At 40.9% G+C, this 22497-nt stretch overlaps 2 protein-coding genes across 2 annotated transcripts in view; both read left to right on the plus strand.

Annotated features, from left to right (window-relative positions):
- Positions 1-22497, plus strand: part of LOC127416779 (V-set and immunoglobulin domain-containing protein 10-like 2) — a 77997-nt gene that overhangs the window by 53316 nt on the left and 2184 nt on the right. The gene's annotated exons all lie outside the window — the stretch shown is intronic.
- LOC127416775 (uncharacterized) lies at positions 6463-19559 on the plus strand. The gene is made up of 2 exons (XM_051656329.1): positions 6463-6600; positions 18562-19559. The coding sequence occupies exons 1-2, from the start codon at positions 6560-6562 to the stop codon at positions 19142-19144; spliced, it is 624 nt and encodes a 207-aa protein (XP_051512289.1). The 5' UTR covers positions 6463-6559; the 3' UTR covers positions 19145-19559.

Here is a 22497-nt window from a genome sequence, read left to right on the forward strand (position 1 = left end):
TTGCTCCTTTAAAATTAAAATAATCCTACTTAAAATATGCTAAAATATACTTTAAGATGTATGCCTACAAATTATAAACAGACTCTTTCTGAAACTTCTAGAATCAAAAATTATCCATGATTAATTATTTTAATCAGACACGTCTAGTTTCGGGCGAGGGTGCTTTCAAATATTGTCTTGGACAGTGGGGGGCCTTGGAGTAAAAAAGTTGAGAACCACTGTTTATGCAGCAGTATAGCATAAAATAAAAGGCAGAAACGCGAGTGCAGCTCAGCAACTGTATTGAAAAAACAGAGCGGCCAGGAAAACACGACCAAAGCAACCGACTGCCGATCGCATGTTCCATTACATCCCGTAACATACCCCTTTACAAACATGAACTAAAGAATCCCCTTTTTACAGATAAGAACTAAATAAGAACAAAATACTATATAAACTTTAGGTTGCATAACATTTAAGCAACTGCAATAAACTTCAAATTTTAGGCACTAATGATCTGAAGTATCACTGACTATAGAGTCCTTGTTAGATTAACAGTTCTTTTCCTTTCCAAACTGCCACAGCAGCATTCCTAACTTATTACAAATCAAGCCTCTTGGGTAAGTGTGTCCATCTGATGATGAGGGTTTGACAGGGTCAGGTGAAGCCTGTGACTCGGGCTTCACAAGAGTTGAGTCAGCAGATGAAAAGGCCTCTGCAACACTCCCTTCTAGCGTAAGAGGCAACTCGGGTTCAGTCCTGTCTAATGCTTGTGTGGTGGTTGACTCTGCCGCTCTTAGGTGCACTCTGTTTCGTCTATATAGGGATCCACCCATATTCACACGATAAGATCGTGGTGCCACTTTCTGAAGGCAGGTGCCGACCCTTCAGAGCACAGGGTTCTCCCCTGGAAGAGGCTTCATACGGATTCTCTCTCCTATGTTCAGCTCTGGCAGATCACAAGCTGACCTGTCATAATAGGATTTTGCCAACTGCTTTCGGTGGTGAAGCCGCTCCACAACCCCAGTTACAACACATGGCTCCAGAAGCTTGTTTGTTACTGGAAGAGACGTTTTCAGTCTCCATGACATTAACCTTTTGCAGGGCTACTGTCCATGTATTCAGTTGGGGTGTTTCTCCAATGAAGGATTGCTTTCCAAGGGTCAGTTCTGTCATGCATGGCTTTGCGCAGGAGGTTCTTAGCAATCTTGATGGCTGACTCAGCTTTTCCATTTGATTTAGGATGTCTTGGTGAAGAAGTGACATGCTCAAATTCCCAGCTGGAGGCAAAGCGATTAAAAGGAGCACCAAACTGAGGGCCATTATCTGTGATCACTCAATCTGGCTGACCATGTCCAGCAAACTGAGCCTTGCAGCGCTTGATGACTGTCTCTGCAGATAGATCAGGAAGCAGTTCAATCTCCCAAAAATCTGAGAAATGGTCCACAATTAGAAGATAGTCCTTTTGCCGGTGACTGAACAAGTCCATACTGACGACCTGCCATGGCCTGCTGGGGATGTCATGAGATAGCATGGTTTCCTTCTGTTGGTTTTGTGCAAATTCATTGCAAGTCGAACAGTTACTCACAAAGTCTTTGATTTCTGCTTGCATACTAGGCCAATACAGTGTGTCACGGGCTTGACGATAACATGCGTCACCACCTATGTGGCTTGAATGTATGCACTTGAGCATCTCTGGACGTAGTGACTTGGGGATAATAACTTTCTGTCCACGGTACAAAATGTCATCTTGCGCACTTATTTCATCTCGATAAGGCCAGAATTCTTGTCATGTGTGGTGTATTTTTCTTTCTCATCAGGCCAGCCTGCAAGGACAGTGGCTTTAAGGGCCTGTAGTGCATCATCCCTTTCAGTATGCTCCCTGATTTTCTTTAGCCACTGGTCCGTTACATTCAGGTATTCTGCTTAGTTGATGAGTTGACATATGGCATGCCGCTGGTAAACTGCTTCCTTGCCTGTACAGTCAACAGCTGCCCTGCTCAACATGTCATTGATGAACATTTTAGGCCCGGCTTGTAGACAACCTTGAGATTGTAGTTTTGAAGTGTCATGAGCATGCTTTGAAGCCGCTTGGGTGCACTGAGAAGTGGTTTGCTGAATATAGAGATCAAGGGTTTGTGGTCAGTCTCTGCTGTAACCAACTCTCGTCCGTACAGGTAATGGTGAAATTTTTGGCAAGCAAAGATGATACTGAGACACTCTTTCTCGATTTGCATGTAATTTTTTTTCTGTGGGAATCAGGGCTCTTGAAGCAAAGGCAACAGGCTGTCCTTCTTGCATAAGACAGCACCCAAGACCACTTTGGCTGGAGTCACTTTGTACTGTGATAGGCTTATTAACATCATAATAGTGCAGCACAGGCATTGATGTGGCCAGGGATTTAAGCTTGCGAACTGCATCATCATGTTTGGGTAGCCAGTGCCAAGGGGTGTCTTTGTCGAGCAAGCGCCGCAGTGGCTTGCAAACAGTCGACAAGTGGGGCATGAACTTGGCTAAATAATTAGCAAAACCAATGAGACGCTGTACACTTTTGGCGTCCGTAGGGTTAGGCATGTCCATGATAGCCCTCACCTTCTCTGGGTCAGGCTTCAAGCCAGTGGATGAAAGGATATGACCATGGAACTTCACTTCGGTGACCTTAAATTGCAATGTTTTTAAGCTAAGTCGTAGCTTGACTTCTTTGCAATGCTCCAACAGGGCCTGAAGCTTGAGATCATGAAAATTTTCAGCTTGCTGGTCTGTGTCACCACAGCCAATGACAAGAATATCATCTGCGATGGGCTCATCCCCTTTAGACCTGCTAACAGTTCATGCTGTTTCCGCTGATACACATCAGGTGCCACTGAGACACCAAATGGGAGCTTTAACCACCGTTTCTTGCCCCATGGGGTCCAGAATGTGGTCATGAAGCTACTCTCTTGGTCCAGCTTGCACTGTAAGAATGCGTGTTTGGCATCAACCAAGGTGAAGATCCTTGCTTTAGGCAGTTTGTATAACACATCCTCCAGAGTTGACATTATATAATGAGAGCATTTCAGAGCTTTGTTCAGGAACTTTGGGTCCAAGCAAATCCTCAGCTTGTCTGTTTTTTTTTTACTATCACCATGTTGCTGATCCAATCTGTTGGCTCTGTAACATCTGTAATATGACCCTCTGCCTGATACATGTCCAGTTGGGCTTTGACGGCTGCTTTCATAGCGACTGGAACATTACGGGGGGCACACTGTACCGGTGTGACACTGGGATCCAGCTCAAAGTGGACCTCACCAGGTAGAGATTCCACAGGCAAGTTGAACACATCACTGTATTTGTCAATTAACTGTTCCTTAGTCAGAGGCTCGGACCATTCATGTTCCATCTTGAGCATGTCATCTGGGATTGTAAACTGCATCAGGCCTAGATGTTCACAAGTAGAGCCTGAGAGAAGTGGACTTTGACTTGTCTGTACTATCTCAAATGACAGTTGGTATCTCTCACCTTTGATCAAGCATTCTGTATCAAAAACACCCATGGAGTCCAGCGACTGAGTACAGCTGTAGTGTGACGTTACTGGGGTGGAGTGGCGTGTGTGGTGCCACCTTTACTTTGTCCTTGTAGCTCATCACATTGCATGTTGCCCCTGAATCTAACTGACAACGCAGTGACTTGCCATGTAATCGCTGGGAAACAAACCATTTCTTCCATTTCATGTGCACTGTGCTAATGGACTCTGTGTAAATATCATCATCACTGTCCCCAAATGGCTCCTCCTTGGATCTTCAATGCAGTGAAGCTTCCCCTCTGTAGATCTGCTTTTGCTTTTAAGGCACACTTTAGCGAAGTGATTGTCAGTTCCACAGAGTCTGCATGTTTTGCCGTATGCTGGACAATGATCCCTGCCTCTTGAATGCACATTACCACAGTATTGGCATGTCTTGCTTGTGTCTAAGGGTCTTGATGAATTACTCTGCTTCCGCTGGTTAGGCTTGAATGGTTTCCTAGCAACAGCATGAACCGTTTCGGCTGGAGGCATGCATGCCACATCCATCGCTCTCATATGCATAGCGGTCTGTTCAGCTGTACGACACATCTCAATGGCTGTGAGCAGTGTTAAATTTTTTTCACTTAACAACCTGCGTCTGGTGCCTCCATTTGTAATGCCCAGTACAATTTTGTCACGAATAATTTCATCCTTCAATCCACCATAATCACAAGTTGCTGCTTTTTCTCTCAATCTGGACACAAAATTGACTATGGATTCCCTGTCCTCCTGTTTACAACAGCCAAACACATACCTCTCATAAATGACATTTCTTGCAGGCTTGAAGTATGCTTCCAATGCATCTAGGATGGTTTTAATGTCTCACTGTTGCACTGCTGTGAGATTCAAATTATGCCGGTAAACATGTCTGCATTCAGATCCCATCACACTTCTCAGTGTGGCAGCTTGGACCTCCCTGGTCTTTTCAGCCAGGCCCGTGACCAGCGCATAATCCTCAAACTCTGCTCTGAATAAGTCCCAGTTAGAGCTCCAGTCTCCGTTCATGTTTATTGGTAATGGCGTAGGTATATTAGCCGTGATGTGGGCTGGTACGCAGCTAGACGGGCGAGGCGCGGCTGCAGCATTATCAGCGTCCATAATCGAAGAGATGGTCGGAATCAGCTGTTACAGCGTAAAATTAAGGATGAACACGCTAGGCATCTTCTGACACCATGTTTATGCAGCAGTATAGCATAAAATAAAAGGCAGACACGCGAGTGCAGCTCAGCAACTGTATTGAAAAAACAGAGCGGCCAGGAAAACACGACTGCCGATCGCATGATCCATTACATCCTGTAACAACCACTGGTCTAATCCATTCATTTCCAATGGCCGGTCATTTTTGACTGGGAACAAAGTGAAATAAAACAAACAAACAAACAAAAAAAATGTAAGAACATTTTCAAATTTTTTTGTGTTTTCAGATACCATATGTAAACAAAGTCAAGGAATTTGATTCCAATTGGATTAAGTTAAAAAAAAAAAAAAAAAATTAAGAAAAAAAAAGTCATCCAAGTCAAAATGACCAGAATACAACATAAGGGTTAAACCCTCTGGAATTCCTTTCTGCTTTAGACTTTTATTGTACTATAGGTGCATTACAGTAAACAAGCTTTTTGCTGCTTTTTAAACCTATTTTCTCTGGAGAGCGTGCTTAAGTTATATTTAAACCTGAATACTAGTTTAAGATATTTTTGTTTGTACTGTATCTTTGGAAGAATGATCATTGGCTAGTAGTTCAAGGCAAGCCAATGTGGTCCTGTGCCAATTGCTCATAGAGTTGTCCTTGATGTCTCCTTATGGTGTCCTTCATCAGTTTTCCAGCCAGGTGTTGAGAGGACAGTTCCAGACTGATTTCTTTGAAGGTCCCTCTGTCCAGATATCCTTCACATTTCAGCCTAAGCTCCTCTCTTTATCCCCATGGCATTTATCCATGAGATCATCAGAAGCAGCACTGGATTGAAAAGGCTAATTGCACATAATTGCGCATTGGTTCTGAGATGGAAACATGCAGCTTTGGGAGCAAAACAGAGCCGGTTGCACTGAGCTAAGGAGATAGGTGATAGACATCAGAGAGAGTTCAGGAAGTAATTCAAAGCTAGATATCATATCTACTGAACAAAGGAGGAATAGTAATTCTTTCCATCTTGCGGACACCAACAGCAAAGGAGGTCAATGTGAATGTGAGAAATGTTTGTGGTATGTATTAAAGATCAAGCAAGCTGTCTATACTCACAAAATGTTTACCTCCATGTCCTTATGGAGGTATTTTGTGTCGCATTGAGCGCAAATTAAGCTTCACATTTTTCCATGGACTATAAGAAATAGAGTGGGGTCCAAAAGTCTGATACCACTAAAATTGCTTCTTTTTTGCATTCTTTTCTGATTGAATAAGCGCTGTCAATTGATTAAAAGTTTTAATCAAATTAATTGCATGATGTTGCATGAAGGGGGTTGGATGGCAGGTTTGCAAGGGCTGGAAGCACAAAGTTACGGTGCTTTAAGCGCATGCCAAGGCGGAGTTACAGTGATCAAAGGCGGATCTGCTCAGATCTGCATCGGCTAAGACTCAAAATGCCCACATAGTGTAACATTTTCAAGACGATTAGAAAATAATAGAATGAAATATATTTTGATGTTTTATTTGATATAAATCAAAGAGATAATGCAGCAAATCAGGTCGAATCTAGAACAGGATTTATTACTTACATACTGAAATTTCATGAGACGCAACTGGCTGTCAAACACATATTGAGCTACACATAAGCTACACATATGTGACACATAGGTTACACATATGTATTTTCTCAGGCATTTACTAAGTCTAAACAGATACACAACTTACATTAGTACACCCAAATGTCAATAGCTACACTATATTGCCAAAAGTATTCGCTCATCTGCCTTTAGACGCATATGAACTTAAGTGACATCCCATTCTTAATCCATAGGGTTTAATATGATGTCGGCCCACCCTTTGCAGCTATAACAGCTTCAACTCTTCTGGGAAGGCTTTCCACAAGGTTTAGGAGTGTGTTTATGGGAATTTTTGACCATTCTTCCAGAAGCGCATTTGTGAGGTCAGACACTGATGTTGGACAAGAAGGCCTGGTTCGCAGTCTTCGCTCTAATTCATCCCAAAGGTGCTCTATCGGGTTGAGGTCAGGACTCTGTGCAGGCCAGTCAAGTTCTTCCACACCAAACTCACTCATCCATGTCTTTATGGACCTTGCTTTGTGCACTGGTGCGCAGTCATGTTGGAACAGGAAGGGGCATCCACAAACTGTTCCCACAAAGTTGGGAGCATGGAATTGACCAAAATCTCTTGGTATGCTGAAGCATTCAGAGTTCCTTTCACTGGAACTGAGGGGCCAAGCCCAGCTCCTGAAAAACAACCCCACACCATAATCCCCCCTCCACCAAACTTCACAGTTGGCACAATGCAGTCAGACAAGTACCGTTCTCCTGGCAACCGCCAAACCCAGACTCGTCCATCAGATTGCCAGATGGAGAAGCGTGATTCGTCACTCCAGAGAACGCGTCTCCACTGCTCTAGAGTCCAGTGGCGGCGTGCTTTACACCACTGCATCTGACGCTTTGCATTGCACTTGGTGATGTATGACTTGGATTTAGCTGCTTGGCCATGGAAACTCATTCCATGAAGCTCTCTATGCACTGTTCTTGAGCTAATCTGAAGTCCACATGAACTTTGGAGGTCTGTAGCGATTGACTCTGCAGAAAGTTGGCGACCTCTGCGCACTATGCGCCTCAGCATCCGCTGACTATTTTACGTGGCTTACCACTTCGTGGCTGAGTTGCTGTCATTCCCAATCACTTCCACTTTGTTATAATACCACTGACAGTTGACTGTGGAATATTTAGTAGTGAGGAAATTTCACGACTGGACTTGTTGCACAGGTGGCATCCTATCACAGTACCACGCTGGAATTCACTGAGCTCCTGAGAGCGGCCCATTCTTTCACAAATGTTTGTAGAAGCAGTCTGCATGCCTAGGTGCTTCATTTTATACACCTGTGGCCATGGAAGTGATTGGAACACCTGAATTCAATTATTTGGATGGGTGAGCGAATACTTTTGGCAATATAGTGTATATCATACTGTTCATGTGTTGTACTTGCTATAGTTTACTTTTCTGTTGTTTCTTCAAGTAGATGTCAAATTTAAATCTAGTCAATCACTGAGACAACAGCGCCACCATGAGTAAGAAATAGCATGTATAATATGTATGTGTATATGCATATAAAATACTGTTAATACACCATTGTTGACAATTCATTGTTGCACAGAAAATCAACATGATATAGTATTTATTAGTATGGATATAGTACTCATTTCTTTTGTAATAAACAAAGAAATAGATATCCTGTGATAGTAAACGTATAGACGTAGATATTAAATAATCATACAAATATAATTTATGGAAGTAAAAAAAACAAAACAAAAACTGACACTCTTACATACCTCGGGGTCTATCATGACCCTATACACTTTTGGTACTTAAACCATTTTTTTATTTTTTTTATTTTTTTGGGGGGGCATTTTTTGGCATTTTTTAATTAATTTTTTTGTGTTACACTATTTATAAGAGACAGATTGAGTAATACTGAAGAGGTGTGGGTACAACTCCAAAAATGGATTTGATACAGGGGATGGAATGAGTTCCCAGGTCACTAAAGACCCAAGGTATGCATTTAAGGGTTAATTGCATAACATTTTTAACGCATTCTTTTTCATATAATTAATCACATGAAATTAATGCATAATTAATTGACAGCCCTTAATTTAATACTATGTTTTTAATTACAAATTATATTATGAGCACAATAATTTGAGTGAAAAGTTATGTTGAAAATGTGCTTGAATTTCAGATTTTATTATTTTTTTTTTTTTGGTATTTGGTAACCAACCCTTTTGCTTTATTGACAGCATGCACTCAGCCTGCCATGAACTCCACAAGTTTGCAACCTGGTCTCATAGAATCACGTTACTATACTTGCATTTTTGCAAAATGATTTTTACGTGGTTTGTTTTATGTACTGCGGCTGTTTCCTGGATAAAAAAAAAAAATGTTCAACAAAAAACAATGACTTATTCACTTTCACACAAATCTTGGGAAAACGCCAGATTTTCAGTGTTGTCTAAGACTTTTGGCCTCTACTAAATGACATCATTCAAGTTCAGGAAATCCTATGTTGGACCCAATGAGTGCATTGTATACATTTGGGCTGAGAAGAGCCAAGAGCAAAGTGCCAAAACGTGAAACAAAAAAAAAGTTAATTTACTCATGCCTTCTGTTTCCTCTCCCTTCAGCTTCTTTTGGCAAGACACAGGAAAACAAAGAGGTCTGTTAGGGGGCCACCTGCTCGGGGAGGATTGTGGGTAAGCACTTCCGCACACTGAACAGCTGAACTGGAGCTGGTGAGGGAACGGCCCTGAGGGAGTCTTTTTCTCTGACTGGGTTCGGTAAGATTAAGATGTAGCAGGAAGCAGAAGATGAGGTAGCACATTTGCGCGAGAGCCCTGGGTCGTCGTAGGTGCTCAACCGCGAGAGGACTCAGATGTTGGTGTAGTCCGCGGGACTTCTCTTTGATGGACAGTAGAGGAGTCTGCGTGCAGTACATAAATGCTCCACGCTACATTAGAGGCCAAAGCCTTTCCACATGTTGTTTGCAGAAGGCCTCTGTGGTGCTTAAAAGCCCTTTCCCCCATCTGGCTCTTTCCAGGTCAACTTTCTCGCCCTCTTCTCTGACTCACACACCCACATGTACGTTTCCCGACGTGAACCTGTGTTTCACTTCACAGCCGCTCCTCCAAAACACAAATAGACCCTCTCCCGGGCTTTGTGGTTCACACTCATATACACACAGGCCGGTCTTGCTATGTCACGGGTCTGTCGCTGTGCCGTCAGCAGGTCAGCTGAGCTGTAAAACTCGCTCTAGTGTGTCCGCTGCTTGGCAGCGTCACAAATACATCCACGGCACTTTAAGAAGCAGTTAAGCTCATCCATTTAGAGCCTGACACACTGTGTTGACAGGCCACAAGCCCCTCTCCATCATTAGAAGGCTGAAGAGGGCCTGTGAGAAGCCATTACAGTAGAGTCCTTAGTGTGGCAGCCAAAGATATTACGCTTGTGGATGGAAGGCAGTATACAGTAACTTTGAGAATTCCAAAGAGCACGAAGCCTGGGAAAATGTGGCTTGTGTCTACAGTAAGAACAAAACACAAAGCTGTCAGCAGTTACAGTAATGACGGAATTGGGAGTAAATATGTAGGCCCTGTTCACTGCTCTTTCTGAAGCCAGTCTGGTTAATTCTGATTTTGTTGGAATGTCTCAGGCATCAAGCTCCATTAATCCTTCTGTGGCTCAATGTTATGAAAGTTTGTGAGTGCTTTTTTCCCCTCCCCTCCCATCAGCCCTGTTTTCTCTTTTTGCCATCCACTTTTGCCGTCATGCATCCTCTCCTTTCTCATCATCATGGGCGGCGCTAGGGTTGGGCTACCCGGGCTTAAAGGAATATTCCGGGTTCAATACAAGTTAAGCTCAATCAACAGCATTTGTGGCATTATGTTGATTACCACAAACATTTATTTTGACTCGTCCCTCCTTTTCTTTAAAAAAAAAATGTAGGTTCCAGCGAGGCACTTACAATGGCCATTAAATTACTCACTGTTTCAAAGGTACAGCCACAAGACATAAACAATATGCGTGTAAACATAATTTTAGTGAGAATCGCCCCCCTTACTATAGCTGTGATATCAAAGAAAATAAAATGACACTTTGCTTTCCGGTTGTGTTTTTAAACACCGCTGAAAACTATCCATTGCTAACATACTTTGACTACACACGTAATTTTAAAAGTTCGAGGGAAACTTGTATGAGTTTTCTGTAAATTCCACTGATACTATTTTAGAGAGTGGTCTCAGGGGCATAGTTTCCAGGGGAATAGGAGGGGGTAACCCCCCAATGTTTATACCATGATCAATGGACACATGTACATTTACATTTATGCATTTGGCAGACGCTTTTATCCAAAGCGACTTACAGTGTACTTATTACAAGGACAATACCCCTGGAGCAACCTGGATTTAAGTGTCTTACTCAAGGACACAATGGTGGTGGCTGTGGGGATCGAACCAACAACCTTCTAATTACCAGTTATGTGCTTTAGCCCACTATGCCACCACCACTCCAAACCTGCTTCACGCTGCAACCCCCCCAATATTCAAGCCAAATCTACGCCCTTGAGTTGTCTAAACAATTAATAATGTCTTACCTGTCCAACAAAAAAGAAGCAACATCTGCATCACTGCTCATGTTTTTCTCCGTCATCAAATCTTTCCACCTTGTGTATACTGTACCGATGTTTACTCTAGTTTTTTGCCTTTGCCGGACTATCTGTCTTCATGCTTCGGACCTTTTTCGCTTCTTCGGCAGTACAGCTACTGAATCTCCTGTTGTCTGATTCTAAAGCACGATAATAAGTATGTTCCATTGTGTTCTTTTTGCTCTACGCATCACCAAAATTACATTGTGCTAAGCATAGACATGTGTATCTACATAGGCGGCAGCCAATGAGCGCAAGGATTTTCTTCTTCGGCTTTTAGTGAAACACAGCAGACCATGTCATTTCAACATGGCGAAACACTTTGAAGGGGGTGACCCACACCATGTATAATAAAAACACTTTTTCTAGAAAACTATTAAGAGTACAGTCTTCATCTCATGTGAATGTATACCATTCAGATCACTCTTCACAAAAACACAATTCATTTGATAATGTGTAAAACTTTTTAAATTAGCCCCAAATTACTGTATGCACCTTTAAACCCTCCAGAAATTGGCCACATTCACTTCTACTGAAAGTGCCTCACCGTAACCTTGATTTTTGCTTTTTTTTAAAAAAAGGAGGGACGGGTCTAAATATATTTTTGTGGTAATCAACATTATGCCACAAAAGCTGTTGACTGAGCCAACTTGTATTGAACCTGGGACAATCCTTTAAGCCACAAATGTTTTCAGTAAAGCCCTGAATGTTTTTTATCATCATGTAGGGATGTCAAAAGTACCAGTGCTTCGTAAAATGTTGATACTAAAATATAAATATATTTCACTGATTCTTGAGATAAGGGACAAAACATTTTTAAAATCTGAGTTTTAATTTTTTAATACTATATTAATTTGAAATTGACATATTTGCAGACAAAGGTCTCAGCTAACGAACCATGTAAGGGAACAGGTTTTTATAAAAACGCTTTTTCTGAAAATTGACATTTATTCACTTCATAACTTACATCTTACTGGGATTTCTGTCAACTCTGTCAGACACACTAAAAAGCATAGGATGTACCAGTTCTCTATTGGATCGAGGACGGAGAAAGCTTATCGAGGATGCTTGAACGAGGAAGCACAGGAGCATCCTGTGCAGAAGACGTTTTGGTCAAAACACCTGATGCACGCATAAATTCTCCTCCCCCTTCACATCTGAAACAACAGTTTTATTTAATGTTTCACCTTTGCGGTTTAAATAAACCATAATTGTCACATACTTCAGCAGTGCATCTTGAATTATTTGGATTTATTATGAATATATTAGTAAATAAAGTTTCAATAACATAATGGCAAGCATGCCGAGGTACTGCAGATGCGCAAAAACGTGCTCTGAAGTGACATGTGAGTAAGCAAGGACATTTCATTTTACACTTCTTGCTCCGGTTCCTCTGTCCTCGTGTCCTTTCCTTCCATCCTTTCCTCGTTTCCTAAGAGGGTGGAGTTAGGAAGTGAGGAAAAGGAAGCAAGGAAAGGAAACGAGGATGCACAATTTCAGAAATGAGAAGCGCCCTCAGATCACTTTCAAATTCTTTCACATTTAACATTTTGGTGATTCACATTTTTCATGCATATGCCCCCTACTGGGCAGGGAGAAGAATTTCAAGCAAAAAATGACTTAAATATTGATCCGTTTCTCACCCACACCTATCATATCACTTCTGAAGATATGGATTAAAACACTGGAATGGTATGGATTACTTTTATGATTCCTTTATATGCTTTTAGCAGCGTCAAAATTTTGCACCCATTTATTTGCATTGTGAGGCCCTACAGAGCTGAAATATTCTTCTAAAAATCATAATTTGTGTTCAGCAGAAGAAAGAAAGTCATACACATCTGGGATGGCATGAGGGTGAGTAAATGATGAGAGAATCTTCATTTTTGGCTGAACTATCCCTTTAAGTGATTTTTTTTTTTTTTCTGTTTTCACACTATTCTGAAATTTCTGACGGAGCTGGCAAAATTGAAGTGTTGTACTCTGGAGTCATTTAGTTTTTTCCTCAGTTAAAGCTCTGTAACTTAAACTCAAATGGCAAAATGATTCCACAATTCTTTTTTATTTGTTTTTTTTTCTTCCCTTTTCTCCTACTTTTGCATCTACGGGAAGTGGGAAAGGGGTACTCGGAGTTATTCAGGATTATAAACTATTATAAACCTGATGTGCGTTTGGCCTCGTCACCACTGCTATATAAAGTGGGAGCCGGCTTCTATTCTCCATGTATGCACACACTGGCATTCTCGCAGGGTCAGCAGCAGAGCGGGGAGTGTTCCAGCCAAGGTAGATGCGTCAACAGACTCACTCCCCAGACCCTGGCGTGAGTTAGATGTGTCGCAAGTGTTGTGACCGATGGGCTAGGAGGCCGGGCTGCCTTCGCCAATGACGACGATGCCCCTTACACCCCAGGTAATAGGAGGGGAGCATGTGTGGCCGTTGGACCCTGCTCATGCCCTGGACCCTCCCATGGACACTTCCCCGATATTCACTAAGACCCATCTCACCGCGAGGATGCCACATCCCCCTTTCATCTGGACACTTATCCCTCTTGGGCACTTTATTTTCCCATTCTGAACATTTTATGTATATTACTGTTTTCAATAAATGCCTCTCCAAGGATGGCCCCATAAATATCCACAAAGGCAGGGGCGGAGCCAGGAGTTTTTCAAAGGGGTGGCCTGGCAGGGGCCAGCGATCAGTCTGTAGTGGCACAGAAATTTCAGGCTGCAATTCTGTATCGTCGGGATTTTTTGCCCAAGACAAAAAATGACCAAAGTGGCAGTTGCGAGTGGGGTGGCCAATGGGGTGGCCAAGCTTCGGTCCATGGTGGCCACAGCCACCCCTGTCCACCCCCTAGCTCCGCCACTGCACAAAGGTCTGGGCTCATCATTGCTCATCACTTTGTGATCTTTCCTCTGACCTCAGACAGGTGGGTGAGTGAGTTGGTCGGTTGGTTGGTGGGAAATTGTGGTGCATTAGCAGTCAGACAGTCACCCCTGTGCCATACACAAAGCATACAACATAAAATACAATACAGTACATGACAGTACAACAAGACACACAATGTACACAATATACATGTATACATTTAATACACAATTAAATAACAATGCAATTAATAGACAATATTAAAAACAGAAAATATATTATTTTTATTGGGGAGGAGAGGAGAGCTACAGATATGGTTTCAGAGGAAGCTTGTGCCCCAGCAGAGCTTCTCTCAGAATCAGAATCAGAATGAGCTTTATTGCCAAGTATGCTTACACATACAAGGAATTTGTCTTGGTGACAGGAGCTTCCAGTGCACAACAATAAAAAACAGCAACAAGACAGAGATGATAATAAAAAAATAATTAAAAATTGAATAAAAAAAATATGTACACATGTGTGCATACACACAATCCTAACTGTAAGTACCATGAGATACGACAAAGCTGTGGAAAACACACAAAGGGCCTCTCAGCTAGGAGAGGAAATGTCAGGCTGAATATCGAAGAACACTGAGTAATGCTGTACAATACTGCACATTAACTATACACAGAGCTTAGCCTGATACATTAATGGCACACACAGTCTCTCTGTACATACTCAACAATTACAGCAAAAACAGCATCTGATCTGGACAAGGCATTCTTGAGTGTGTGTAAATACAGATAGTGACCAGGCCCTGATGAAATCATTTTCTTACTTTCAGCATTTTTAGGTATGGCCAGCTGAACAGTCACATGATCATTAAGAAGAACATCAATGGCAGAGATTGTGCTAATCTTTCTAGCTATCTTTGGCCACTTCCACACAAATATGTTTAAAAAAAAAAAAGGTTTTCTGTTTTATCATATTATTTTAAGTTCTTTAGAGTACCATGTAAATCCGATGGTATTTGAATATAGTAATCATTCAGTGCCTTGGTATACATCAAAGCTTGGTAATAGTGTTGTGGAAACTACTTTGGAACAGCTACTTTAAGTTATAAGTAGTTAAATGACAGTGGAGATGCCATTCAAAAAAAGTAGTTAGCTACACTACAAGCTAATAAAAAAAAAAGGAAAAAAAAAAGAAAAAAGAAAGAAAAGATACTGATAAGTAGCTACATTGAAGCAATTTAAGGAGGCAATATCTCACCACAATATGACGATTTATTTGGCTCAGTGACAAATAAGTTTTTCAGAGATTATAAAAATGTTGTTTAAAACATGTCAAATTCGTAGACATTCTTCATTAATTTTAAACAGAATAATTGTATAATTGAATGTATATTTGAAATATATATATATTTACAAATATCATGAATTTTATGAGTCACAAATATCAAAAAAGTTTTCTAGGGGTTACTTCATTTAACATGAGAAAAATGTGCCTTTTCAGAAAAAATTTGAAATATATGATTAAAAACAAACAAACAAACAAACAAACACACACACACACACAAAAAAAACCAACAACTTCACAGTAATCAAAAACTTCACTCAGCCCAGTAGGTGGCGATATGCATGAAGAATGCGAATCACCAAAAAACAAGAGAAGTGGAGATTGATAGTAAAAAAGGAGTTAAATATTGATCTGTTACTCACTATCATATCGCTTCAGAAGATATGTTGGAGTCGAATGGATTACTTTTATGCTGCCTTTATGTGCTTTTGGAGCTACAAAAGTTTAAAAATTCTAAAAATCTTTGTTTGTGTTCAGCAGAAGAAAGAAAGTCATACACATCTGGGTTGGCATGAGGGTGAGTAAATGATGAAATAATTTTCATTTTTGGGTGAACTATCCCTTTAAGAAAGAAGACTGTAGCACAGGGAGTGGTTTCATTTGAAGAATCAAAATGAAATAAATCAATGAATTTTATTTAATTTTTTTCTTGAACAGCTTCTTTTAAATGAACCATCCAATCAAACTGATTCACTAAAATGAATCATACGTTCTAATGTTACCTGAGAGAATCACATTTTTAGGAGAGCATGTTTGATTATCGTTTGGTCATGCAACACCAATGCTTCCTGGGAAAAGTTGCTTGTTACTGGAAAAACGGTTTTGAAGACTATTGTTATGCCACTGAAAATGTAGTTTGATTAATTACTCCCCAACATTGCATGGTATTACCATCTGATACCATCGCTATACCATGATTTTACCACACAGTACTTTTTTGTTCAGGTTTTATTCTCCAAAATATCAGAGCGTCAGTGCACTGCGATGGCAGCAGTGATTTAGGCAGCAGGTCTCTTCAGCAATCAGGGCCTCACTCTAATGTGCTGCCAACCCCCCTGCCAGGCACAGCCAGATCTGTGTTGAAAGGGCACCACACCTGTAAGATTTAGCCTCAGATAAGACTCAGAGACTTTCAATACCTTCCACTCCGCTCTCTCCAATCCGATCTCCTGTCACCGCAGTTACCCCCTCCTGAAAAAAAACACCCCAAAACAGTTTGTTTTTGTACTACTCACATTTTCCATTCCACCCTCCCTCGTGACTTCCCTCCCAGGCCTGTAGGTCTGCCGAAGAAGATGTGTTTGGCCTCCGCAGTCTCAGACTGCTTTAATAAGGGATGTGCTTCACCGGTAAGGAATTTGGTCCAACAACTTTTGGGCAGGTTTTTTTTATTTAAAATCCAGGGCCGATTTCTCTTCCCAGTCCACCCCTGGGCCCACTCATCCTACTCATCACAAATCAACTCCTCTCTGAAATCTCTGCCTTTTATCTTCCTTTCATCATTGTTGTCATGTGATGCAGCATCTGTGGTAATAAAATGGCAGGGGTTGCTTTTGTCTTTTGAACATGAACTTGAAGAAATGTGGCGTTCCTGCCAAAGAACATCCAATTCAATATGTGCATATCTACTTGTTGATTTTATCTTATCTCATAAAAATAAATAAATAAATAATAAATTAAATGTAAATTTAAATTAGCTTGCTACGCTACAAGCTACTCATAATCAGAGACTATTTAGCAGAGACGGGCCAATTCTATTAAAATGAATGGGAGAAATTGGAACACCCAACGGCAGCCAACGGTCTACGGATGTAGAAAAGAAGTCCCGCCTTACAGGGAAAAGAGCCAATCACCTTTTAGATACAGACATCGCCTGTCAATCAACTCAAGAACGCAAGCCAGGAAAATTGCGGGGGGAGGGTTTTGTGTAATCTGAGGTAAAGAAGCACAATTTATGATATCAGTGTTGTCAGATTTTATTGCCAATTTGAAATATGTTCTTTGATCGTAATCTTGATGAACTGTTTTGGAGATATTAGTCTTACCCTGTTCAAGTAGATAGGAGCTGCACTGTCATGACTGAAAATAGCCTCCTGAGAGCGTTCCAAACATGGACTTGCTAGAAAGACTTTGTCATAATATAGTCAAGCTACTTTTAAAAAGTATTTAGCTACACTACATTCATACAATATTGCATGCAGTAGGCTATTTAATATGGCACAAATAAATAAATAAATAAATAAAACACTCTCAGTTAGGGTAATATCTTGAAAAGATAAACTTAGGCTTGTGAAATACAACTAATAAAACTAGAAAACAGTCTAATTTCTATATCAGAGTCAAAAATATAATAATGAACAGCAGTATTTATTAAATATTTTACTATTTAGTAATGCCGCACAAAGACTCAAATGAATCAGTTAACCTTTTTGTGAACCGGTTCGTTTATATGAAATGTTCAAATTAACTAATTTACTAAAATGAATTGTAGCTTGTAGCTTGAAAACTATAAACTGTTTTAAAAAGACACTACTATAGTAAAGCTGATGTGTTTATATAATTTCTTGATTTAAATTGTTAACCCAGCTTAATATCATCTATAAGTCAACTATAAGCCATTTGTAAATTAATTGTGGAACACATGTTTGAGCATCCTGACCAGCCCGACACAGCAACATTGGCCTGACCAATGTTGTGAGATTGGGTGGGACTATCTGATTGTACAACCAATGGACAATGGGGGAGTTTACTGGAATCTGCTGGAAAACAGCAATTATTTTTGCAGTTCCGTCTAGTGATGCTAGTGGTGCAGAAATTACACTTTAGCTTTAAAAATGCAACTTTTAGTTAGTCACTCCTCAACATCAGTGGCGAATTCTCAGGGCCAGCAAAGCCTTCTTTGCTGGCCTAACATGTTTAATAAATAAATATTTTATCATCCTTTCATTCTCATTCACCTTTTTGCCAATTTATTTTCAATCGCTTTCCACTCCTAATTCATCTACAAACGAATAGCAAACAATGAATAATTTATCCAATCAGAATTTATTTCTTGAGCCTAACAAGCGAAGCTTGGCGACTGGTTCATAAATCGCATGCCCAAAGCCAAGCGCTTTAGCCGAAGCAGCACGTGAGTCTGAGCTCCACCCCGTTAAGCCTTCAGAATTTCTACAGAATCCCTCAACAATGCAGTGAATAGGCATCTAAAGTCAGATTGTCAGATTCATCAGCCAATCAGATTGATTTATTTGTTCTTGGTGGGTGTGGTCATTAAGATACACTATATTGCCAAAAGTATTCGCTCATCTGCCTTTAGACGCATATGAACTTAAGTGACATCCCATTCTTAATCCATAGGGTTTAATATGACGTCGGCCCACCCTTTGCAGCTATAACAGCTTCAACTCTTCTGGGAAGGCTTTCCACAAGGTTTAGGAGTGTGTTTATGGGAAATTTTGACCATTCTTCCAGAAGTGCATTTGTGAGGTCAGACACTGATGTTGGACGAGAAGGCCTGGCTCGCAGTCTTCGCTCTAATTCATCCCAAAGGTGCTCTATCAGGTTGAGGTCAGGACTCTGTGCAGGCCAGTCAAGTTCTTCCACACCAAACTCACTCATCCATGTCTTTATGGACCTTGCTTTGTGCACTAGTGCGCAGTCATGTTGGAACAGGAAGGGGCAATCCCCAAACTGTTCCCACAAAGTTGGGAGCATGGAATTGTCCAAAATCTCTTGGTATGCTGAAGCATTCAGAGTTCCTTTCACTGGAACTAAGGGGCCAAGCCCAGCTCCTGAAAAACAACCCCACACCATAATCTCCCCTCCACCAAACTTCGCAGTTGGCACAATGCAGTCAGACAAGTACCGTTCTCCTGGCAACCGCCAAACCCAGACTCGTCCATCAGATTGCCAGATGGAGAAGCGTGATTCGTCACTCCAGAGAACGTGTCCCCACTGCTCTAGAGTCCAGTGGCAGCATGCTTTACACCACTGCATCCGACGCTTTGCATTGCACTTGGTGATGTATGGCTTGGATGCAGCTGCTCGGCCATGGAAACCCATTCCATGAAGCTCTCTACGCACTGTTCTTGAGCTAATCTGAAGGCCACATGAACTTTGGAGGTCTGTAGCGATTGACTCTGCAGAAAGTTGGCGACATCTGCGCACTATGCGCCTCAGCATCCGCTGACCCCGCTCTGTCATTTTACGTGGACTACCACTTCGTGGCTGAGTTGCTGTCATTCCCAATCGCTTCCACTTTGTTATAATACCACTGACAGTTGACTGTGGAATATTTAGTAGCGGGGAAATTTCACAACTGGACTTGTTGCACAGGTGGCATCCTATCACAGTACCACGCTGGAATTCACTGAGCTACTGAGAGCGGCCCATTCTTTCACAAATGTTTGTAGAAGCAGTCTGCATGCCTAGGTGCTTCATTTTATACACCTGTGGCCATGGAAGTGATTGGAACACCTGAATTCAATTATTTGGATGGGTGAGCGAATACTTTTGGCAATATAGTGTATGTCCCAGTTGAGGCCTTCTAGCTGGCCCTGAGTGACGCAATCACGCTTTAAGTGATGTACGTAATTTGAAAGCGAAGAGCGCGAGATCTTGCTGACGAGTTGGCTGTCATCACTGTTGCTATCGACACTGAGAAAGAGATCCTTATGGATTTAAAAACCTGAGATGTACAAGAAATGAGGGCTGATTTTCAAGTAAATTGGTAAGTGCTTTTTGCATTGTTATAGCAACATCAGGAGTTTTCTAAGTGTAAATTAGGCTGGCTGGAGCATTCAGTGTCAGTTTAAGTTTTGAAAAGTAACCGTGTACCCTTACGAAACAAAAATTATTGCAAGCAACATTTAGATTGCAAATATTATTAGTTAGCTTTTTCCTGGTATTAGACTTATTTGGCTTTCGTGTGTGGACGTATTTTAAAATGTCAATTGGTATTATTATTTGGCTGCGATGTAATGTATGATGTCCATGGGCATAGCGTGTCTTATTAATTGTGAAACAGTGTTTTCTAAATGGCATGAATTGCACTTAGGTCCTAGATTTAAAATGCATGGGCCGCCACTGCTCAACATGTTATACACAGTTCTAATCATCAATTTCAATCATTCATTCAAACACTTGCTTCAGAAGACATGTTGTTTCACTTATCCTGTTTTGCAAGTGTTTGTCATCCATAACTTCACTAAAAATAGCTGCCTTCTCCTGAAGAAGTGCAGCACCAAGTCCCTGTTAATTAGAGTGTTGGTCTAACAACGGAAAGCCTCTAGCTTAGTTCTGAAAGAGGGAGGAACGAGTTTTCCCACATGCCAGGAAAATATTTATACTTAGAATGAAAGCAAGTAGTCAACTTTTGGTAGTCAATAGATGCTTACAGGTTGCTTACACAATGCTTACACATCATCATGTAGCTTCTGAAAGTTCATGTACCCTGAAATCAACCCCATTCAGCCGAATTACTGACAAGCAACATAGCCCATTAGACATTTTTTGAACACGTTTCCCTATATCACTGCATTGTGGGAGTAACCTCAAAGACGTGTTCTGGTCTCGTGGGAACCAGTAAGTAATTGTGTTCGCATAATAATTGGTGAGCGCGATTCTGAGCTTTCATTTTTGCTTTAAAATAATCTTTTTACTCACTGACTGTTAAGTTAAGGTTTGGGTTGGGGGTAGAGTTAATAAAATATGCAATCATGTTGACTGTATTTCATCATTTACAAATAAGAACTCACTTTTGGCAGTATTCTGTGGACATTTCACCTGAAATCTGGAGCCCACACATGCCCATACGTTAAACAAAACTTCCAGCTTTGGCCACTGGGGGGTAGTGATATGAATTTTGGTAAGCATAGATTGATTTCAGCAGCAAAACTTTCGACCTCAGATTGCCGAATTCACAGTGTGATCAGACTGCATTCCTCTCCCAACATTCCTATCAAACACAGTCCAAACCCTCTAAATCTCTAACCCCAATCTTAACATGCCTCTAAAATCATAAAGAAATGATTGGTTCATTTTATTGGACTTTAGGAACATCTTATGTGGAAAACTCACATTTTCCCTAGGCATGGTTGGGGTAAATTTGGTGTCTCTAGCCAGACTTAAACTTGCATTTTCCACATGGGCACCATGGTTCAGTGTGTCTGGAACACATGCATCTCAATGCCAGGCCATGGTTCCATCTTTGATCCACATTTAATCCGATATTATCAATCAATATGAACACAAGGGATTGTTGCCTAGCAACAATCCCTTGAAGTTAACATTGCATAGAGGTGTTTGTTCTCCATTGTACTTCTCTGACCTTGTTTCTTATTCAGGTGGGTAATAGTCTGATTGAATTTCAGAGAGGCATATCCCTCAACCAGCCTGCTCAATAATAAATACTGTGCCACCAACCAGACACTCTATACCTCTCTTGGCCTCAGAGAACTAGAGAAACCGAACCATGCACACCTGGGCAATGTAAGGCACTAATAAATAATTTAAAGTAACTGAGAAGAAGTACTCTGTCAGTTACCTGTGTCCCTGTAGTCTGTTCATTGGAAGGTTCTGGTCTAGAACTGTCCAAATGCCTGTTGTCTTGTAGGTCTGCTTTCAACATTTCCTTAAGTTTGTAGCACCATGGGGATTGCATGGTTCTTCCCCCTGCTCTGTTGCTTCCTCTTGGTTTTTGTACAAGGTAAGGAGCAGTGATGATAGAGAGTGTCTGTTTTAGGATCTTGAACAAATGCTTGTCAAGAATGTTTTCGATATAAAGCAAGAGGACAAAGTTTGTGTTGAAAGGGGTTCGTAAGTCATATATGCTGGGTAGGAAGTTCTATTTAAAAGACAGTTGTTTATGATTGTTTATGGTTATTATGCACAAAAGTAACACATTTGCTGTGGAGATTATTTTGTTGTTGTTGTTGTTGGAACTGAACCAATGTTTGAACCAGTTGCAATATGCTATTGAAAATATCACATGCTCATGGGTTTTAGAATCCATTTTTTTAAATGATAAAACAACTCTTGAACAAATCTTGATTACTTTTTGTGAATAATTTTATTTCATGTTAAAATACTTTCTACAATCCTAGCTTATTATGCGGACACAAATATATGAAAACCATTCGTAGATTTCCTTGAAAGGTGTGGCACTGTTGCCTGACCACCCTGACATGAACGTGAGTAACACTGACTCAACCAAATGCATGAGTTTGGGATGGGACCTGATCAAATGAAGAAAAATAAATTAAAATGTTCAGAAAACCAGTTTGAAAATCTTTATTTTGCAATTCTGTTAGGTGACACTAGTGGTGCAGAAATTACAAAATTAACCTTTCTGGTAATGCTCACTCAACCTACACATCTTTTTTTTTTTCAATATGCACACCTGGTCAAATGAAGGAATATGTT

This window comes from Myxocyprinus asiaticus, chromosome 26 (assembly GCF_019703515.2).
Source record: "Myxocyprinus asiaticus isolate MX2 ecotype Aquarium Trade chromosome 26, UBuf_Myxa_2, whole genome shotgun sequence".
Classification (NCBI taxonomy): Eukaryota; Metazoa; Chordata; class Actinopteri; order Cypriniformes; family Catostomidae; genus Myxocyprinus; species Myxocyprinus asiaticus.